The sequence below is a fragment of the Euprymna scolopes genome, chromosome 13 (genome assembly GCF_053919585.1).
Source record: "Euprymna scolopes isolate OS-2025 chromosome 13, ASM5391958v1, whole genome shotgun sequence".
Taxonomy (NCBI): Eukaryota; Metazoa; Mollusca; class Cephalopoda; order Sepiida; family Sepiolidae; genus Euprymna; species Euprymna scolopes.
This window is the reverse complement of record NC_136494.1, coordinates 129,064,573-129,087,127: the sequence shown is the minus strand read 5'-3', so window position 1 is coordinate 129,087,127 and position 22,555 is coordinate 129,064,573. Positions and strand designations below refer to the sequence as shown.

Sequence of the window (22,555 nt, the reverse complement as noted above, 5' to 3'; positions counted from 1 at the left end):
ATAATAAAAAAAAAGAGTTATTATTTTAAATAGGTGAGATACTTAAAAAATGTATTTTTAAATGGAAAATACCTCTAAATAGAAATTTAGATGAAACTTCATAATTGAAATATTTCTTCCTAGAAAAATCTTCATGAGGATCCAATCAAAAATAGTTAAGTGACGTTCATAATGGATAATAAAATAAATACAAGGTAAAAAAATAACTTGTTGATGGAGGTAAAAGTGAAAGCTAACGATTTCATCAATAATCAAACTGTTGAATGTAAAAAACATAATTAAACCAAATGTTCATTTCAAATTGGATGAATTATTTCATTTCTATCCCCGTCTCCTTTCTCCTCTTTCTTCTTTGCCTAGCCCACTCGTCTCTCTAGACACACACACACAACTTGAGTCAGCATAAGGGAAATAACTCTGTGAAAATATATAGAATTATTTCCCTATAGTTCATGGTTAGAAAACAGATTACATAATAACATTAAAAGATGTGTGTATGTTTTGGTAGCATTAAATTATATAAATGGTTATTTGACTGCCAAATAATGAATCTTTTTTATTTTAGATATTATACATCTGCAGTTAAGTTAATTAAAAAAAAAAGCAACTTTGTGGTTGTTTCTTGTGTAGTTTTTACGTTTTAGCTGAACATACAAACGGACATTTATTTGCTTTTCATATAGTGGATAACTATGAAACTAGTCTTCATTTCTTTTAAATCTAACTCAGATTGAATAATATTATTATTCTATGTCCTCGCATCTCTAGAAGAGGTGTTGTCTGTCTGTAATACTTAGTTTGAAATGCTATTTTTTTATCACTAAACATGTACATCAAATGGAGTTTTCTTATTTTAGATGCATCCAAGTATCTCGGCAAGAGACATTGTCCATTAGTCTGTCACGATTAAGTTTGAAACAGCATTTTCTTTGGTCTGTCATATTTAAGTTTGAATTATTAAATCTATCTGTCCATCTGGCTGTCACATTAAGTTTAAAATACGATTTTCATCGCCGCAAAGATTGAAAAGATACATTTTGAGAATTGATTCATTCTTAAATACTTGTAAAATCAATAATAAGCATTGGATGCTTATTCCGAATTCACCCATATTAAAAAAAAATGTATAAAAAAATGTATAATGTACATACCAGTCACAGAAAAAAAATACTGCATTCCAAAAATTATGTAAATTGATCAAGTATTTTTATTTTTAAGTAAGAAAATCAAATTTTATAACCATGCGAGGAGTGAGGAGTGCAAAATAATCTCAAGAAAAATGGGAAATAACTAAACATAAATTAGTGAGATTTTTTTTCTTGTAATGCCTACAAATGCCCATTAATCACTTAAAATATTATTTTATTTATAAAAATAAAATTATTTGATCAATTTTTGGAATACAATATTTTCTTTCCATCATGGATATGTACATCATACAGATTTTTCTTTATTTTGTAAGTAAACACTGAACAACATTGTACTCTAATAATAAACATTGAACTAAGTAACTTGTCATACTTACTAACTGTAAATTCTCCAAACAAAGAATATCTAAACAGAATATACACTAATTCAAGTGTTGGATCAGTTTAAGAAAATGGCTGAGTTCTTTTAAAATTTTCTGAACATGGCCATATTGAAATACCATAAAATTTTGTTAAAATGGCCAAAATAAATTTAATCCTTACAAGGAATATCTCTCATTGTGGATAACAAAACATTCCATTTTTATCAGATAAAAATATCTAAAAATTGATCTTCAGAAGTGAAATATCTACTTACATTCACAGATTAAATAACATTATGTTCTCAAATAATCTCCATAGTGATAAACAATTTTTAATAGATTTAATGTATTAGAGCTTATCATCAGTCAGAATATTTTGAGAGTGAGAAAGACAATGGGTGAAAACAAACATTGCAAAAACTATTTCCAGACTGAAGAAACAAAAACAAGAAATCAAATTCCACTTTCCAACAAGTTAGGATCAATTCAGGCAAAAATTTTTTAAAAAGAGACATGTCCCCATAAAGTTTTTATAAATTACCCCTTGTAACCAGACGCTATTTCACAAATTATTCACTTGAATGTGTCCATTCACAATTTCAGGTTCCTTTTGATAAAGATGAATCTGAAAGCTGGTCAACCAATGATATATACTTTTTCTTAAGCTGAAGGTGTCAAAAAGACAAAATTGTTGTCAATGTTTGATCCTTTTCATTTTTTTGAGGAATGGTCCCTTTGATTTCATTTAGATAGAATCAAGGTAAGCGTCATTTGGCCAATAAATGGTCGATCTGAAAAGAAAAGAAAAAGAGAATGTGTCAGATGAAATATATTGAAAACAAAAACAAAAGATGTTTCTTTTTAATCACATTTAGGATACTAGCAGGTATGAATAGAATTTTAGATCAATAGAGGGAATCCACTTTCTTGGCAACATCTTCTGTGTACTTATTCCAGTTGAGATTGTGTGAGAATGCCAGGCCAAGGGCTTTTCTATGAAATTTTCACATTTTTACTTTTAAAATTTTCTTTTCCTTGCAACTTCTTTCGTACAGAAAAGACTTACAATCCTTTTTCTGTTCTATCATTATTTTTATGGCAACTGCTTGGCTGAACACTCGTCTATCTACAACCACTATCAACAATTTCCCTCATTCTCTGTGTCTAAATCTAAATGCAAATTCCATGAACAAAGTTTCTTTCTTAAAACTGTCCATCCATGGCACTCTATTCTGCTGGCCTGTTTTCAAGCCGACTACAATATAGTTGTCTTCAAGTCCAATAACAAGTTCTTGTTGAGCTGTCCCCTTAAATAATCAAAGTATACCCAATTGCCACCACTAATGATTACTACACTGTTGTTCCGGTTACCACTGTATACTCATTAACCTTTATCCTGGAGTGGTCTTTGGGCCTTAATAAATGGTGACTCCCTTATAAAAAGATAAAAATAATTTTTTCCCATCTTTTGATCAGATCAGAAAAAGTATCAAGTTCAAAGTTGTAGATTCCATGAAAAAAGCTTCTTTCTTAGAAGTGCACGCCTGTGGAACTCTCTTCCTTTTGTCTGTTTCCCACCTGACTACAACTTGGATGTCTTCAAGTCCAACATAAACAAATTCCTGATGAATCGCCCCCTTAAGTAAGACACTTTATCAAATCTCCAATACTAACGATTACTACGATACTATCCCATTGTTCACGCAATAATCTTTATCCCCGAGTGGATTCCGGGCCTTGATAAGTGGTGACCTTCATGACCTCCATGTAAAAAAAAAACACAGGAGGAGTTATTTGGGAATCCCTTTTAAAACGAAGAAAAAAAAATATGCAAAGTTACCTGATCTTTGTACATTTTCTTGATATCTTGAAGGTCCATTTTCATTTCTTCTGCCTCTTCAACTTTCTCTCCGTACATTTGTAATAAGGCATTGTAACGTTGGTATAACTCCTGGTGAAAAAAAGAAAACAAAACATTTTGCCTTAAATTTTGTTTTACAAACATTAAAACAGAAAATGGCTTTCTTTCAATCTGAACTAGACATTTTGAATTCAGTATTCAGAAAATTTATTTGAATGATGGCTACAATTTTATGATAGTCAGAATTGGACTTCTTGTCTATTTAAGAAATTTTTTAATGGTCAGATTTTTATGAATTTTTTTTTTTTTTTTTTTACTCACGTTTACCTCCGCCAAGTTTTTTTTTTTTTTGTTCAGCCAATTCGCAATTATAACTTTTTCTTGTGAAAAATAAAATATTATTAAAGTGTTCTAATGCTATGCTAAATCACTCAAAGTGAAAAATGTCATTCTCCATTTTTATAACTGATTACATGTAAACAGCCTGAAAAACTTAGTGGTAAAAATAAATAAGACAACAAAAAATCTGTTTCACATATAAATTTAACATAAAATGATCACCATCTTTGGACTGAACAGCATTTTAAGGACATGTAACCAATTTTATTTGTTTTAAATCGTGGCCAGGAAAACATTAACATAGAATATGTCATTGTTAAAATTCATAAAAAACACACTTCCTTCCTACTATTAATCCTAAATCCAGGTGGTAAAAAACGATAAAGGATAAATATGAAAGAGATGAGCCTACCATATTTTATGACTTTACCGGTGGAACTTCAGCCTTATGGCAAAAAAAAATAGTTAACATTCCTAAAAAATGAAAATGACCCAGAAATCAGAGTGGCGTCATTTTACATTTAATTTATATGTGCAGCTAATCCCCCACTTTAAATTCTAAAATAATTATGTTTTATTTTTCAGTGTGTTTACATGTAATTGCTTAAAAGCATAGAATCTTAGGGTTTTTGTAGAGGGAAGAGCATATTTTTAAATGTAGATAGCATTTCTTTTTCAATTTGACAAACTCATAAATGTTTTCCTTTTACGTATTTTATTAAATATTTTGATACTCATTGTGAGATTTTCGTCTATATTTTTTTGTTGTGCCATTATAATTGGTGCCTTTATTACCTAAATTCAGTGAAAATAGTTATTTTAGAGATAGTTTAGCAGTCTGGGTTTTTTTTTTTTTTTTTAATTAGTTTAGCAGTGTTTTTTTTTTTTTAAATTTTCCAAAAATTAAAAATTGATTTAATTTCAAAGGGAAATCATCAACAGATTTAAAGAATTTCAAATGTCAACAATCTGAGTCAGTTTATAATGAACAGAAAAGTCATAATAATATTTTTCCTCGTCATCAGACTTGATGGATTAAGTCAACCACTTTACATTATGAACATTAAATCTCCCCTCATGTAAACTGTAGCAGAGAAGGATAAACAAAAAGGATTTTGTCAATTTTTCTGTCGTTATGGCTACGATAAAGGATAAATATGAAAGAGATGAGCCTACCATATGAAAATCCATTCATGTAAGCACAAATTCCATGTTCATGGTAATTTTGAGGGTCGTGTTTAGAGGTCATGTTAGAATAACCTGGAATCTTGTCAAAATCATGAATAAGATGAGCCAGTACAAGTTTCATATGGAAACAACAAGTCAGGTTTGATCTCATGTACACAGGTACCAACCTTTGAAAGGTTAATGGAACTTGATAGATCCGATAGAACTTGAACATAACACAGCTGATTCTATCTCCTATTTATTGGTATCCATAATGCCAAACTTGCACCCCTTAATTGTTTTTATAAAAATAAAAAAGGGATAAAAAAGTTCTACTTACAGAGTGTTTTTCCTTGATTTCAGGAAGTTCCTTCACCTGATCGTGGAGGTCTTCATTTAAGTTTGACAAATTTACAAGTTCTCGAGCCATGGATTCCCTTGTTTTTTCCAACTGACTAATGTCTTCCTAAAAATGAGGAAAAAATACATAATCCAATTAAATTTGATTAATAAGAGAACCGGTAATAATGCAATGAAAAATATTTTTTATAGAAATCGCACCAGACAAAGCGTGAAGCCACTTGATGTAAGTAGTTAACAAGAATGAAAAATAATTATCAAAAAGATAGATCCTACTGACCTTAGTCTTGAAAAGATTAAGATTATCAGTAGGAGGAAAACAGTCAGCAGGAAGAGAGTTCCACAAACCCATGGTTCTTGGAAAGAAGTTACTTGACTAGTAAATTGTATTACAATGAGGTATCAAAACAGTGAATCTAGAGACCACTAGATCAACAAATCAAACAAGCTTGGAAAAAAAAAAGTGAATAGATCAGACAATTCTGAAGAACACATACTATAATAGTATTTATAGAAAAGACTGAGACTAACATCACATGTAAGAGAAATGTTGAAGAGAAGAAGGGTGAGGTCAATCAAATTACAGAAACATTTCTGCACAATTTATCAAGAACTTTCAAATAAGACAGAAATTCACCAATCCAAATATAACAACAATACTCCATACGTGATCTGACAGCAGATTTGTAGATAGAGAATATCTTCAGGTGTGAGAAAGTGTTTAGCGCAATAGAAAAAAGTGACTTTATGAGAAGCAGAAAGATTATTAGAAATTTATTCATATTCATGCACCATAAATCAGCTTTACATGTGCATTTGGAATAGATTGTTAACATATAAATATACACATCAATAAATTTCAAGTAATACAAAATGTACAGGGTAGAACAATAAATGTCGCCCTAAAGAAAACAACGCTCCAGCTTTATTTTACCACCTCAGTACGGGTCTGGAACTGGGAGTGTGCCTTTTCCACAAGTGCCAGTGGGAGTTTTGCAATACTTAGCAATCAGGCTGACTTTGGTGTTGTGGGAGGTCATCTTGGTGATGTTCTTGACGTATAACCAAAGAAAGTAATCCAGTGAGTCAGGTTGGAGGGGGGGGGGGTTAGTGCGGGAAGGGTATAAAGTTGTAGCACTCATTCTGAAGCCAAGCCTGGGTCACTTTAGACTTTTGGGCCAGCACCGAGTCCTACTGCCACACCTAGGGTTTGCCAGCAGCCTTCTGATTGCACCAAAGGATCACCACACTTTTCAACACATCCAGGTACACTTTAGTGTTGACTTTCAAGCCGACTTTGGAGATGTGATGTAGCATGATGGCCGTCGTTGGAAACCACACCACACCAAAGACCATAACCGTGGCTGGAAACTTTGTTGAGCAATGCTCTCAAGCGTTGGGCAATCCGGATTTGCATTTTGAGGGTGCTGGCAATGGTCCTGTTATCATAACTTGGATCGGTAGAGAGCATGAGTTGTACAGTGGCGCATCTCCAATCTTGTTCATTGAACATCGTGTACCTTTCAGACCTGATAGAAGGCTTCTATCGCTCTTGGGATTTGCAAAAAACTGGTTACCTAGTAGACGAAATGCAACAAAAAAGAAAACCAATTTTCATGAAAAGTCCTTGCAGTGTGATCATGTATGGAAGTAAAAACCTGGTCAGTGAGAGTTGATGACATGCATTGCATGAAGAAAAAAATGATCTTAGAATGATATAATAAATGTCTAATATGAGTTTTAAAAATTAGGCTTTTATCTGATGATATTAGAAGATTTGATCTGGACAAGAGACTCTGATGAGTTAGTAGATGTCAAAAATTGAGATTAATGGCTCAGTTGACAGGTGGAAGTAAAGGAAAATAAGGAAGAAAGTGATAAGGATGGATTTAATAGATAGAGGGATAAATAAAGACCTGGTCAGAGAGTTAGTTTGGAAGTTAATTTCTTAAATCCATTCAACACATGCCTGCATGTAAAATGGATATTACACTGAATATGATAACGAACACTGAAGAAAAAGAGTGTCTCTCTTTCTCTAAATGCTTACAAAGACATTAAAAATATTAGAGTGGTGGAACAACCTAGAGTTAGAGGGGTCAAATAAAAATATAGATAGCTAAGAGAGGGAGGAGTGACTTGTTTAGTTAATTATAAATTATGACTAATTAGAACAGTTAAAACAATTTCTTTTCAAACATAACTCAATCCCAGAAGTAAAGTATATTTTAGTATGCATTATGCAGTATGTATGTAATAAGTATGTCGGATACAAAGTCTTAGGAAAACAAACACGTATTAGGTTGGTGCAAAAATAATGTCGTTTTTGACATATATGTATCGGATAAAAAAACGATATTATTTTTGAACCAACCTAATAAAATAATTTAAAAGGAAAATGTAACTTATGAATCCATTAATGAAATGGTTTTTGCCGAGAATTCCCCATCTATATATATATAAAAGCAAAAATGTGTGTGTGTGTGTGTGTGCACTTTTTGTGTATGTCCGGCAAAGGCTTTTTTTGGGGGGGGGGGGGCGCACTTGGTCGGTTACTCCTTAAAACTTTTTATATACTGTCTAAATCATAATATCTATGAATTACGAACAAGGGTCATGTCTATCTTTAATTTGCCTGACTTTTATGCGCTATTTTTGAGATTTTTCTCGATCGTCACGTGTTCATTTCGCTTTACAGTATAAAAAAGCGAAACTGTGAAAACGAATTTGTGTTCTCGCCCTATGTGCTGAGACGTCTAGAAAGCAAATAAGGTTTGATCAATGCTGGGGGAAAAAAAAACGTCATATCAGACAATTGCTATTCATTTAGTGGGGGAAACAAACATATATGCAGAAACTGGCTTGCAGTGCCAAAATTAAGTCGCGTGATGTTTGACTTTATAAATTTTTGCACCTGTCAATTTCACTTTATAAACGTTAAATTAAGACAGTTTTCACTTACTCTCCTGTTGTGGCTGAGCTGGTTAGGTGTCACTTTCTTTTCCAACTTCGCGTCAACGCTTTGGGTTTGAGCCTACCTTCCCACGAAAACTTTTTTTTTTCTTTTACACCTTCCATTTTTTTTTAAACAGGGTTGTTTTGATCTACCTCAACACACACACACCTCCAAAACACCCAGGCAATGCCAGGCACCCCTGCTAGTATATCAGGAAAAACAAAAAAATAAAAATAAAAATCGGTATGATGTATGTATCTGTGACAAAACAAAAATATCCTACTCCAAAAATCACATTAATTGATCAGGTAGTTTTTTTGTTTTTTTTTATTAAGAAAAATATTTTTAAGCAATTAATGGGAATTTGTAAGCATTATAATAAAAACCTTACAAGTTTTAATTATTGTTGAGCTTTCTTCAGTTACTCATAAAATTTGATTTTCTTATTTAAAATAACTGCTTTTCAGTTTCATTTGATTCTGGGTAGATTTTTCTTTAGTTCCATTTTTTAATATAGGGGTGAATTCTGGATAAGAACCAATAAAATTATCTAGAGAAGGTCAATTTGGAGCAGCATACAGGTATTAGAAATTGTATGAAAGGGCTCATTACTAGTTATAAGAATTAATTTTATTTTGTTTTATCTATTATAACTCTAAAAGTGGTAATTTCTGCCGCAGGCTTTCGTATAGACTTGACTTGTTCCCATTCGATGTTGAAGCAACAGCAGCCATAAGCAAACTTTTCTCCAAGAGATCATCCTAATTGATGTAGGGGGATACTATCTGGGGCACAATTTGCAGAGATACTATGTAGCAAGTTAAGCAGCAGGATGTCTGTTTACATTACACTTGAACTTCTGCATGTCAGTACAGTCAGGAAAGCAGGTAGCAAGAAGGGAATTCCAAAGTCTAGCAGTCCAAGCGAAGAAACTATTAGAGTAGAAGGCTATCTGGCATCTGGGGATCTCTACTGTGTAAGAGGAGAATTTTACTGCTTGTCAGCATTTTTTAGAGTAATTATGCTGAGGGGGTACAAGGGTTTGTAGTTCATCAGAGCACTTACTATTAAAATACTTGTAAAACAGGTGGAGGAATGCAACTTATAGCTGGGAATGGAGGTAGGAGGATGTCATACCTTTCCCAACAATATAGAGTGTAAATGATCAGAATAGAATTTGAACTCTAAAAAACAAAATAACAAAAGTTTTACCTGCAATTGGTTTATTTCTCCTTCTTTCTGTTTTAACTGAGACTGTAGACTTTCCAGGAGACTAGCTGCACCACCCTGCCGCAGGCTCTCGTATAGACTTGACTTGTTCCCATTCGATGTTGAAGCGACAGCAGCTATAAGCAAACTTTTCTCCAAGAGATCATCCTAATCAACAAATAATGAAAAATGAAAATAAGTACATATCATTATTCATTTATTTATTTCAGAACTTGTATTGTTTTTATCAATAATTCCATTTCATTAATTATTATAGTAAATAATTATATATCTATATATTATATTTGTAGGGTGACCTGACGTTGCCTGGGATTGAATGATGAGCAACAAATGTTTCATGCTACCATATTTTTATTGTCATCAAATCGGTGAAATCGCTCATTTTTCAATTAAATTGATTTAAATAAAAAAAATGTTTTGGTAGGTAAGTATGAGAACCGAACCCGTACCCTTGAGTTGGAAATTAATGTGGGAAAAAAAAAACTGGGCGACGTTACCCATTAGGCTACCGCGACATACATACAACATACTCAGGTTTGAATTTATTTATTAAACTATAAAAACAGGCGTGCGCAATAAAAGTTAACTCTGCTGCTTCCATTTGACCTAATTTAGAAGGTCAAATAGAAGTCACGCAGTTGTTTACCCAAGTTTGACTGGTTTTGTTTTTTCCCCCCAACAGATGTTGGGGGGAGGGGAACCAGCTCCCAATTGTCCAGATTGAATAACAATTGTCTGATGTACAACATTGATCAAAGCTGATTGCTTCTGGACATTTCCTGGCGCAATGCCGAGAACGTTGTTTGTTGTTAACTTTCAATTAGTTTTGCTTTTTATACAAAAAAGTCTCATCAACAGGCGAGAAGCCAAAATAGCAATAATTTTGTAAAAGTCGACGTAAATAAATCTTTACGCTACGCGGTTTCCTAATTCCTGGATATTATTATATAGGACCTACATACACAGTTGTAAGCGATAGTAACGACCCCGGAACCGTGTGCGAGAAAAGCCTTTTGAAGACATACACGAAATGGTCACACACATTTTGCCTTTTATATATATATATATATATATATATATATATATATGGCTCAAATTAAAGCTTAAAATGCAAAAGTCAAATGTCAAACTTTAATTGTGCTCTAAACAGAAGCATTCATTTCGAACACAGCCCTGTCATATTAAAGAATCTACTGTTGATTTTATAGGCCGAGCCTTTCAGCTTGTTTTGTAATAAAACTCAAATGCACTTGTGATGTTAGGCAGTGTAAGGTATTAGGTTTGGTCAAAACAACCTGTTCCTTCTAACGTTAGATTATTTTGATTATCGATACTTATCGAAGACATTCCAATACAAAACATATCTAAGAACACTGCTAGGCACATAAAGTACCTTTCATAAAAAATCGGCCCAGCTGTTTTCAAGTCCACAGGGAACAAACTAACACATACAAAGTTTCTTTTATATAATAAGAGATTATAAATATATATATATATATATATATATATATATATATATATAAAGGAAAGAAAAGAAATTAAGACTGTAAATTAAAATTTACAAGTAAATTTATTCTTCGACAGAATACTCCAAAAACAATTTACAAAAAATCCCTATCCCACAAAGTTTCAAAGAATTCTAAAGAGGAAAGAAAGAAAATTTTTGATGCCAAACCAAACTATGGGAGCCGTTCAGTCGGTTATGTGTAAGTCACTGAAAATCAACTTTGCGATTTTGGGGCTTTTTCAGCAATTGCAAGAGCAATTTTATATTCATTTAAGCTACATTGAACTTCTTTTCTAATCAGATTATTTCTCTCTCTGAAATTACTTCTGCATTTGGATTATTTTTCACTCTACAACTCACTTGCATGTTCCACTTAATTTGAAATGCTCACTATTGATGGTAAATCCAAAAACCGAAGAAACTTTTTTAATAAAAATTAAAAAAAAGTTTCTTCGCTTTTTGGATTTACCATCAAGTGAGTTTCCATGCACGCTGGAACTTTTGCTACCATTTTCTCCCTATTTTCATATGTTTTTAACTGACATGAACACATGTTTTCGCAATTTATGACTAACCACCATAAATTGCTGTTTCATTTAATGCTTTAACCAGCAAATTTTAGCTCAGCTATAATAATAATAATTTGCTAATTTCTTTCTTTCCTCTGAAGCAAGAATAGTATTCTTTGAAATTCCGCAGAATAAGGAAATTTTGAAAAAATTTTGGGGGGGAATATTGTGTCAAATAATAAATTTAGTTGTAAATTTTAATTTACAGTCTTAATATCTTTTCTTTCCCTTATAACAAGCCCTACTCTCTATTGTTTGCTTTGGATTAATAGATTGATATATTAATATTTATATTAGGTTGAAGTTTACACTTGCTTGTATGGGGTAAACATTTCATTCCCATTGCTTTGATTGTTCTTTATATATATATATATATATATATATATATATATATATATATATATACAGGGTGGGCCAAAATAAGGGTCCTATCTTAAATTTGAATAACTTCCACAAAATAAAAGTTAAACTCACCAAACTTTATGTGTGTGTAGACTGACCCTTCCGAGATTTTTTTGAAATAAACAAAACAAATTTTGGCCGAAAAACACTTCTTAAAACTTACATGAATTTATGAATTTTTAAAAATAGGACCCTTATTTTGGCCCACCCTGTATATATATATATATATATATATATATATATATATATATATTAGGAAGTTTGTGTGCGAGTTCATTCCCTATGGATTTGGAAATGGTGGGGCTGATTTTTTTAAAATTTCACACAAACGTACTTGATATGTCTGGAAGTGTTCTTATGTAGGTTTTGTATTAGAATGGATCTGATAAGCATTGAAAATCGATGATTGAAAAATCCCTTTAAAGAGGGAAGTCTGATTTTGACTAAAGTTTAAACATTTATACAACCTAACATCACAAGTGTATTTGAGAAGTTTAATCACTGCACAAGCAGAAAGGCCCAGCCTATAAAATTAACTGAAGATTCTTTTATAAGACAGGAGCATGTTTGTAATGAATGTTTCTTTTTAGAGCACAACTGAACTATGATACTTGACTTTTGTACGTTTAACTTTAATTCAAGTGATTATGTAAAAATAATTTCATAAAATCAACAGTAGGTTCTTTGATAAGACAGGGGTGCGTTCGAAATAAATGTTTCCACTTAGAGTACAATTGAACCATGATACTTGAGTTTTAAACTTCAAGTCAAGCCATTATTTACAGATAATTTTATAAAATCAACAGTAGATTCTCTCTAGAGCACTGTAGATTACAATGTATTGTAGGTTAAGTCATTTCGGGGAAGCATGTGGAGTTTCCAATGGTACACTGCGGAGGGTGAGACAGGGGGGTATATCTCTAACTAAACCAGGCAATCAAGTGATTTGATTAAAAATAGGCGATTTCACTGATTTTGATAACAATACAAGTATGAGAGAGTAGAACATTTGTTGATCCTCATTCAAGCCCAAACGTTAAGTCTCCCTGTTAATATATATATATATATATATATATATATATATATATATATATATTCAGGTTTGAGGTGTTCAAAAGTTAGAACTAATGAAGACAACGAGGTTGTTAAATAGTGCTCAATAAAAAGAGCAAAATATTTTTTATTATTTGGGGTAAACAGTTACATATGGTCGCTACAAATAGCCATCTGTTTCAGTCAAAGAAACTTCATCAGGCGACCTGGAACCTCGCGACGCTTTTTATTATTTTTTTTATCTTATAGTTAAATAATTAGAGATTTATTAAGAATCAGAATTGGAAATTGTATCGGAATCTGGAATTTAGTACAGAATCGGGAAAAATATTGGCATCGTCCCATCACTAATATATATATAAGTGAAATTATATAAACATTAGAAAACCCTATGCAGATTAATTAGCATTTTGATGATGTTACTCGTCTCGCCACAAGTTCAATAATGACTTCAAACGATTAAATGAAATGATAATATACTAAATAAATAAATCAAAACAAAAAAAATAAAAAGTGAAACTAAAAAAATAAAATTAGTTTATTAGCAAAGATAATCTTTAAGAATTAAAACCTGTAGTCCCCCTTCCCCATTTCTTAATACATTTATCAGACATGCTTCCTCACCCGCATCCTATAATAAGTAAATCAAACCGCCAGATAATAAATAAGAATCACATACATACATACATACATACATACATACATACATACATTGCTAGCACACCGTCCAGCATTGCTCGGTCGTAAAATATATTTTAATTCACACAGATTTCATATTTATTATAGAGTCAATTTTTTAACAATTATTATATTATACTCAATATAATGTTTAAATGTAAAAAAAAAATATAACTTGGGTGCCATCAGTTAGAATCGAAACCAAAACAATTCACTCTCCAGCGGTATTAGCTACTATATGAGTTAAGGACAAATGGATATCAAAACATTAAAAATTAACATAGTTTAATGAATAAATGTATATTTGTGCATGTGTAGAGGAACCCTTTAGGTCAGCTTATGCTTGCCAAGTTCTAATTTTTCAATGTTGACCCCTTAGCAGCTATTAAATCGAATTTTCTCCACAGGTCCGAATCCCTTACATATCAAGTGTCAAGTCTGTACATCAGAAATTGACAAAGTAGTTTGGTAGAGACCATTTTGCACACATGCAGACAAGGTCACTTAGTAGCTGAATTATGATAAGTTACTTCACTTTTAATGTCACAAAACAAAGAATTCCTGACTTTTTTTTTTTTTTTTTTTTTTTTATTACATTTTCACCCCAAACAAGGCAAATTGCCACTTTGGTGTAGGGGGGCTACTATCAGGGGCAACAACTACTGGGGTACTATGTAGGGATTTGGGCAGCAAGGTGTCGGTTCACGTTACACTTGAACTTCTGCACGTCAGTACTGTTGGGGAAGCAGGGACCTGGAATGGAATTCCAGAGTCTTGCGGTTCTGGGGAAGAAACTATTGGAGTAAAAAGATCTTTTACATCTAGGGATCTCTACAGTGTGGGGGTGGGATTTAGTAGCCTGTCGGGTTTGTCGAGGGTGCTCGCGTCGTGGGGGCACAAGTGATTGCAGTTCGTCAGAGCATTCACCACTAAAATACTTGTAGAAAAGGCAGAGGGATGCAACATTTCGTCGATGGGACAGAGGCTGAAGCTTAGATGCCAGTTCAGGGCCTATCAGGTTCGCGACTCTCTTTTGAACCTTGTCAAGGAGCGAGAGACTAGTAGCAGATGCACCAGCCCAGATGTGGCAGCAATACTCCATACATGGGCGAATGGTGGCCTTATAGAGGTACAGGATACTTCAAACAATACTTTTTGCAATATTAGCTTTATATTAAACTACACGAAAAACACCCGTCTAGCTGAATCCACTTTGAAAAATTTCCCCCACTCTATATCTGTGCCTAAATCAAAACGCGGATTCCATGAACAAAGCTTCTTTCTTAGAACTGCACGCCTGTGGAACTCTGTTCCATCTGCCTGCTTCCCTCCGGACTACAACTTGGATGTCTTCAAGTCCAATGTTAAAAATTCCTAATGAACCGCCCCCTTAATTAAACACTTCATCAAATCTCCACACTAACATAATGTACTTGCAATAACCCTTATCCCTGAGTGGCTTCCGGGCCTTGATAAGTGGTGATCACTGTGTAAAAAAAAAAAAAAAAAAAAACTACATCTTTTTTTCTTACTCTATTAATGAAAAGAAAAAACTGTTATTAACTTAGCCATCATGTACCTTGTATTGTGAATGAAGAAAAAATGCTTTAAATAATTTTCAAGCTAAAAAGGTATGAGATATAAAAGTGCCTATCATATTCCATTTTGGACTGCCTTTCTGATAACAATAAACAGTTAATAACAGATAATATTAAGCAATCATGATGAATGTATGCATTATTATTTCATTTTTAAGTATCACCTTCCCATAGTACTATGCAAAAAAGGCTTGACGTGTTTACAGCTAACAATGAATTATCTCCCTTTAATTGTCTATTGGAACGATGAATTATCTCCCTTTACCTGTCTAAAGGAACAAGTTTCATAACAGCAAGCCCAACTTGTTGACAGAATAACTTTAAGTGTAAGTTCACAGTTCGACCTATTTATAAAAATTTTTTTTTTTTAATTTTACTTATAAGCTACTGTTTATCAAGGTCAGGTGGTCATTCTAGGATAAAGGGTAATAAGTGTTAGTTAGATGATGAGACAACATGATTAGTAATGGTGGAACTTTAAGAGGATGGCTCAACAAAAACTTGTTTACATTAGATTTGAAAGTAAACATGTTATGGTCAGTTAGGAAGCACTGTCCAACTGACAGTTCTAGGAAAGAAACTCTGCTGATGGAATTTTCATTTAGCTTTAGGCACAGATAGTGAAGAAAATTGTTGATGGTTGTTTTAGCTAGACAAGTATTTGTTGCAAATATTTACCAGGGTGGGGGTGAATTATAGACTGAAACTCAGTAGAACACCTACCATAAAATTAACAATAGAACAAAGATAACCTCACAACATCTCTTACATAAGAAAGAGCAAGTAGAGAGGTAAAAAGGTTATCAGCCACAAAATTTCAAAGGTGGTTTTGTACGCTGTCAGGGCAGGAAAGGGTACTCTTACGAACTTCTCCTTAGATGTGGTAACAGTACTTCATCTTTACTTGAATAATAAAAGCACGTCATCTACACTATTACTGATAAGCATTTCGGCATATTTCACCGAGACATTTCATTGTTGCATTACTTTCCCTGTTTTCTAGACGAAGATAGCTAATTTGGCGTCCCCGATGAAACATCTTCCAACAAATATTATGTAATATGTAATATATGTAAGATATTAATTTATTTTTTATTTCGGACTATTATTCTCATCTTTATTAGTTGTTGTTTTCATCTTTATTGGTGGTTGTTTTTCACAACGTTTTGGCCAAATATTCCTCTGGCCTTCGTCAGGTGGTAACCGCAACGGATAACAATAAATTAATATATATAATGCTCAAAAATGAATTCCAATTAAGGAATAATATATATACCAATAAGTACGGACCTGACTATGGAAGATCAGATAATAAATAAATGTGGATTTATAAGATCAAAGAATCCAACCTTGATCACGCTTCGGGGTCCATGGCGCAGTTGATAGAGATGTTGAATCTATGGTTCCAGATGGACATTGTCTGAAGATAGCGGTTTCAATCCTACCCAAAGCATAGTGAGACGACAACAACTACGGATGGCAGTGATTGCTGAAAATGCAGTTAGGAGATTCGAAGTTTCTATCTGTTGCGGTTACCACCTGACAAAGGCCAGAGGAATAGTTGGCCGAAACGTCATGAAAAACAACAACCAATAAAGATGAAAACAACTAATAAAGATGAGAATAATAGCCCGACATAAAAATAAATTAATATATATAATGCTCATCTCAAAAATGAATTCTAATTAAGGAATAATATATATGTAAGATATTATTTATTTTATTATTTATTTTATTATTCATTATTAGCATTTTATGTGAAAATAAGTGGAGCAATTGAACAATTCTTATTTTTATTTAATAAATGTGTAAAATTTATTTCTTTTTTATGTGAAACATTCTTAATAGTATGTAAAAATTGTTTCACAGAAAAGTATCATTTTTATGCCAAACTACTTATAATGATAATATAAATACTACTACTAATAATAATACTTCGTCTAAGAGTGTGATAAATTTCTTCAGTTAAAATATCTGTTGGAAGATGTTTCATCGAGGACGTCAAATTATCACCGTCTAGAAAACAGGGGATCTAATGCAACAATGAAATGTCTCGGGCAAATATGTTGGAATGCCATGAGCATTTCATTGTTGTTTAAAAACAAAATCAACATAAACATTCACTATATTTTCATTCTTTTAATGGTTGATTGGTTGGTTTTGTTTTACGGCATATCAACCCTTTTCAGGTTATTTAATGCTGAATCCAGTGATTTTGAAGAACAATTTTTTAATAGAGTATATTTGTTTTTTTTAAGCCGGTTTCTATTTAACCCATAGTTGAGACCCCAACAGGTACTACCAGTCCAGGTCAGAGTGGACCTGGGAGCAATGGCAATTAAAGGGTGGCTCCACACTCCTCAAAGCCTGAAAGCTGGGGCCTCACTATCAGATATAGTCTAAGGTCAGATCCAGGACAATTCTTTTAATACTAATCTTTTTTTTTTCAACCCCCCCCTCCTCATTTACAAACCATACATTTTCACACTGTGCAGAAAATATCTTACCTGTGATAATGTACTGATTGACATTGTGGATGACGTTAGATTCAAATTATCAGCTATAATGGCCGGACTGCCTCTATGGGAGGAAACTGGAGACGGGCTTCCCCGGGAAAAGCTTCTTTCCTGAAACATTATGTATACAAAATTTTCAACAGTTATTGAAAATAACAATAGGTGAAAGCCTTTTAAACTTTTATCTAGATTTTCTGGTATGTCAATAACACAAAGTTGAAAAATCTGAAAGAAAAATGAGAAAATGTTTATTTTTCTTAAAGTAAAAATACCTAATGAAAAAAAGAGGAAATCTATTTCCCCCCAGACGTTTTTAAGAAAATTACATTTTTAATAGAATTCAGTGGAGAGTATATAGCGTTTAATATCCAGCCTCAAATATCATTTTAAAATATGAATAGTCAAGTTAGAAAATTGACAACAGATTTCTCTGATTTAAAATTATGGTTCTTTTCCAGAATTCCCTCCCATATTAAAAATTAAAAATAAAGAAAAATCTGTATAATACATGCACCCGTCATAAAACAAAAATATCATATTCCAAAAATCATGTAAATTAGTCTAGTAGTTTTATTTTTAAATAAGAAAATAAAATTTTATGAGTAACTGTCTTTCTTGCCATTCTGAAAAGAATTTTAAGAAAAAAAGGGAGATAACTCAACAGTAATCAATACTTATTAGATTAATGTTGTAATGCTTACAAATTCACATTAATTGAGTAAAAATGATTTTCTTTACAAAATAAAACTATTTGACCAATTTATGTGATTTTTGGTGTATGATATTTTCATTTCGTCACGTTACATGTTTTTTTTTTATTTGATGTACATCATACAGATTTTTTTTATTTAATATAGGAGGGATTCTAGACAAAAACCAAAATTACATATCAGATGATTTAGATTTTAGTATCATTAGTGGAAAGATGTCAATATTTCCTCCTGTATCAGAAAACACGCTATGTGATATACAAATATCTGTACATGATGTTGCCAAGCTAATCAAAAACCTTGATTCCAGTAAAGCAACTGGCCCTGATGGTATTCCAATTATAGTACTCAAAAGACTTCAACCAGAACTAGCGCCCATACTTACAAAACTGTTTAAACGTTGTCTTAAGTAGAATTGCTTCTTATCAGTATGCCCTGTATTTAAGAATTCAAATGACCGCTCATCTCCCTCTCAGTACAGACCAATAAGTCTCCTGTGCGTCATGAGTAAGTTGCTGGAATCTGTGTTAAATAGAGAAGTAATCAACCATCTCAGCAAAAATAACCTTCTTAGTGACACGCAATATGGTTTCCGTTCTGCTAGATCTACAGCAGATGTGCTTACAGTTATATCTCATAGGATTAGTGAATCTCTTGATGGAGGCTACCTTTCTAGGGCAATTGCTCTTGACATATCAAAGCCTTTGATATAGTATGGCATAAAAGTTTACTTCACAAAATTTCCAGCTACGGTATAGCTGGAAATATCTTCTCAATTATTAAATCATTTCTCTCTGATTGATTCATAAGAGTAGTGATTGATGGGCAAAAATCAGAAGCTCACAGTATTAATGCTGGAGTCCCTCAGGGGTCCATCCTGGGCCCAACTCTCTTCCTGATCTATATTAATGATCTTCCAAATCATATCCTTACATAATTCGTAGACATTTATGCTGATGACACTACCATCTATGGTAGCACATCTAAGACCGTAAACGACCAAGTTCTCTCCGATTCTCTCTCCTCTGATCTTCAGAAAGTGGTACAATGGAGAAAGAGGTGGCTTGTTACTTTTAATGCATCTAAAACCAAGCTTTTATCTTTACATCATCAACGCTCTGATCCCCATCTGGCATCAATTAATATGATTGGCTCTCGTCTTAGGGAGGCCTCATGTTTGGACAAGCTTCTGGGCTGGACCTTTACTCCTGATCTTAAATGGAACACATACATTAAATCTGTTGCCAACGCCGCTGGAAAAATGGTGGGATCCTTCTATCGATCCAGTAGATATCTCATTGCTGATGCAATTCTCTATCTATATAAGAGCCAGGTACGTCCAAGAATGGAGTACTGTTGCCACATCTAGGCAGGAGCTGCTAGAAAGGACTTATCCTGCCTAGATAGAGTTCAAAATAGACTTCGTAGCCTCGTAGGGGATGTCCTTTTCTCTTCCCTGCAACCTCTCTCCCACAGAAGAGACGCTGTGAGCATGTCTCTGCTTTATCGTTATTTTCATGGCAAATGCTCGACTGAGCTCCAATCTATGGTTCCCTCTCGCCAAACTTTCACAAGAAACACTCGTCTAGCTGAAAACAGTATCAATAATTCCCCCCACTCTTCATCTGTGCTTAAACCTAAACATAGATTCCATGAACAAAGCTTCTTTCTTAGAACTGCACGCCTGTGGAATTGTCTTCAGTTTTCCTGCTTTCCAGCTGACTACAATATGGTTGTCTTCAAGCCTAACATAAACAAGTTTTTGATGAGCCGTTCCATATAAGTTAACAAATTTACCGAATTTCCATTACTAACGATTAATTTATTGTCCAATTGTCTACTGTACACTCTTTAACCCTTATCCTCGAATGATCTCTTGGCCTTGATAAGTGATGATGACTTTGTAAAAAAAAAAAAAAAAAAAAAAAAAAAAAAAAATTTTTTTTATCTTTTACTATGTGGTAACACTGTGGTGAACTACCTGTGTTACCTACAAATGAACTAACCTATGCACAATAAATACTGGCAGACAAAGCCATAAGGTTGCAGTCGAAAATGAGCCAACAAAGACTGTCTTCTAGATGAACAACCCTCACTTCTGTATGTTCTTGTTAATACATTTTGTTACTCTATTCCCATATTCTGTTTTGCTTGCGAAACCCTAAACAGGGTCATAACAGGCAAGTATTTAAAATTTTATTTTGGAGAAATTTTAGGTTTCTGGTGAGAAATATACATTCAAATTATTTTTCTTCAATGACAGTTGCTCTATTATTGCCTCCACATACCCCTATGCGGATTTAAAAGTTTGTTGCTTATGAGTCTGTCAAAACAAACAACATGACCATACCAACAAAGTTTTCTCTTTTGCATACATCCTCCTATATTGTCCAGATATAATCTTCCTCTGAGGTCATCAGAACTAAATCTGTGTTTAAAATTCACATTATATATCCATTGTATCATTCTCACATCATTTCTCTCCATGCAACGCATGTCCTTAACTCTCACTGGCCAGTTTTCACTTCCATGCCTCATCACACTGCATACACATGTCTAATAGATGCTCCCTTTGGTCGACAATAGATGCTCCCTTTGGTCGACAATGGAAACGTTCAGCTGGTTAGTAATGTCAGAAGTTCTCTATCCACTTCTAACTTTTACAATCACACTACCACGGACTAACTTTATTTTATCTATTAGTTATATACACATATGCATGTACTAAGCATTTCATAAAAATATTTTCTTTGTTTTTTTATCTTGTTTCTTTGCTTTCAGTTTTTAAATTTTTTAAATTTATTTTTTCCTTTGTCTGGAGGAAGGGCTATTTGGGCAGGTGTTTATGAAATCTGAATAAAATATATTCGAATTAGGCTAAATTTTAATATATGAATATAAAAAGTTGAAAATACATAAAAAAAAAACGTGTTGATATAACGATTATTAAATGTAAATACTGTTTTACTTTCTAATTATCATTATTTTCGAAAGCAGAAATCTTTTATAACAGATTAGTTTATTTAATATCATATTTCTTCATTTTTGAAGATGAGGATCGATAAGTTGGATTATTCAGACTACTAGTCTTATCTTAAGACTTATTCGCACATTTTGACCAAAGTAAAATCCGACCTGCTTTAGGTGTATCTTGTTGAATTTGGGAATCTGAACAGAATTTCGAACAGAACAATTTATTTATTCCACAGGAGTAATATGCTCTCATTCCATCAACCATGAATTACTTAACTTCTAAACTTCTACTCAGCCATGGCTGACAGAATGAGAGCATGTTACTCCCATCTATGAAATAAATGGTTTGCTTCAATATTCAATGCAGACTCCCGGGTTCAACAAGATACACCTGAAGAAGGCCAGGGGTTATATAGACCGAAACGTGCAAATAACACTCAAGATGACAACAGTAGTTCAAATAATCAAAGTTATTAATTTATTTAATATTTCATCTTTTAAATGCTTTAAAATTGATATTGATGATGATATTAACCTTCATTCATTTTTCAAAGCATTAAACATAAAGTAATTTGCATCATTAGAGTAGATGCATCTCATAAAAACATTTTATTTGTTTTAGGTTTTTGTTGTTTTGTAGGAGAAATTATATGGCTAGGTGTCTAAAAAAGGATGATTGTTTAAAAAAAAAATGGAAATTAAAAGAAGCCATTTTGATAAAAGTCAAAACTACCATTTCTTTCATTTGTTCAAGTGATTGGATAAGTTTCTTCTTTTCGGTGTCCACTTTTGTCTTCTCAATTTCCAACTGAGTTTCAAGATAAACCTTTGCAAAAAAAGACAAAATGAAGCATCTCATTGAAGGGCAAACAATATAAAGGACAAACCAATTCAAAATACATATAATAAACAGAATGTAAAAATAAAATGTAAATCAAACTGGATACGTACAACAGGCAAATTTTTTTTATGCTATTTTCATAATGGGGAAGGGAGGGGGGACGCCTTGACAAGTGTTAAAATCAATCTTTGCTTAAAAAAGTGTATTGTTCCTGAATTAAAAGCAAAAACACTTTAAAAAAAGCAAAATTCTGTTTTTCTAATTTACAAAAGAGCAGCGGTCTCA

At 32.8% G+C, this 22,555-nt stretch overlaps 1 protein-coding gene across 5 annotated transcripts in view; it reads right to left on the bottom strand.

Annotated features, from left to right (window-relative positions):
* Positions 1-1,828: 1,828 nt before the first annotated feature.
* The window catches only part of LOC145292191 (uncharacterized), a 117,484-nt gene continuing 96,757 nt past the window's right edge, over positions 1,829-22,555 (bottom strand). For 4 of the 5 annotated variants that reach the window (XM_080138492.1, XM_080138490.1, XM_080138493.1 and 1 more), the window contains 6 exons: positions 22,163-22,255; positions 17,738-17,857; positions 9,406-9,570; positions 5,218-5,343; positions 3,351-3,461; positions 1,829-2,301 (listed from right to left, as the gene is read on the bottom strand). In XM_080138492.1, coding sequence (XP_079994618.1) covers positions 2,278-2,301; positions 3,351-3,461; positions 5,218-5,343; positions 9,406-9,570; positions 17,738-17,857; positions 22,163-22,255 — 639 coding nt within the window. In that variant the 3' untranslated portion in view covers positions 1,829-2,277. Of the gene's footprint in view, positions 2,302-3,350; positions 3,462-5,217; positions 5,344-8,825; positions 8,955-9,405; positions 9,571-17,737; positions 17,858-22,162; positions 22,256-22,555 lie in introns of those variants that run through there. The other variant, XM_080138495.1, reaches the window with a different exon arrangement.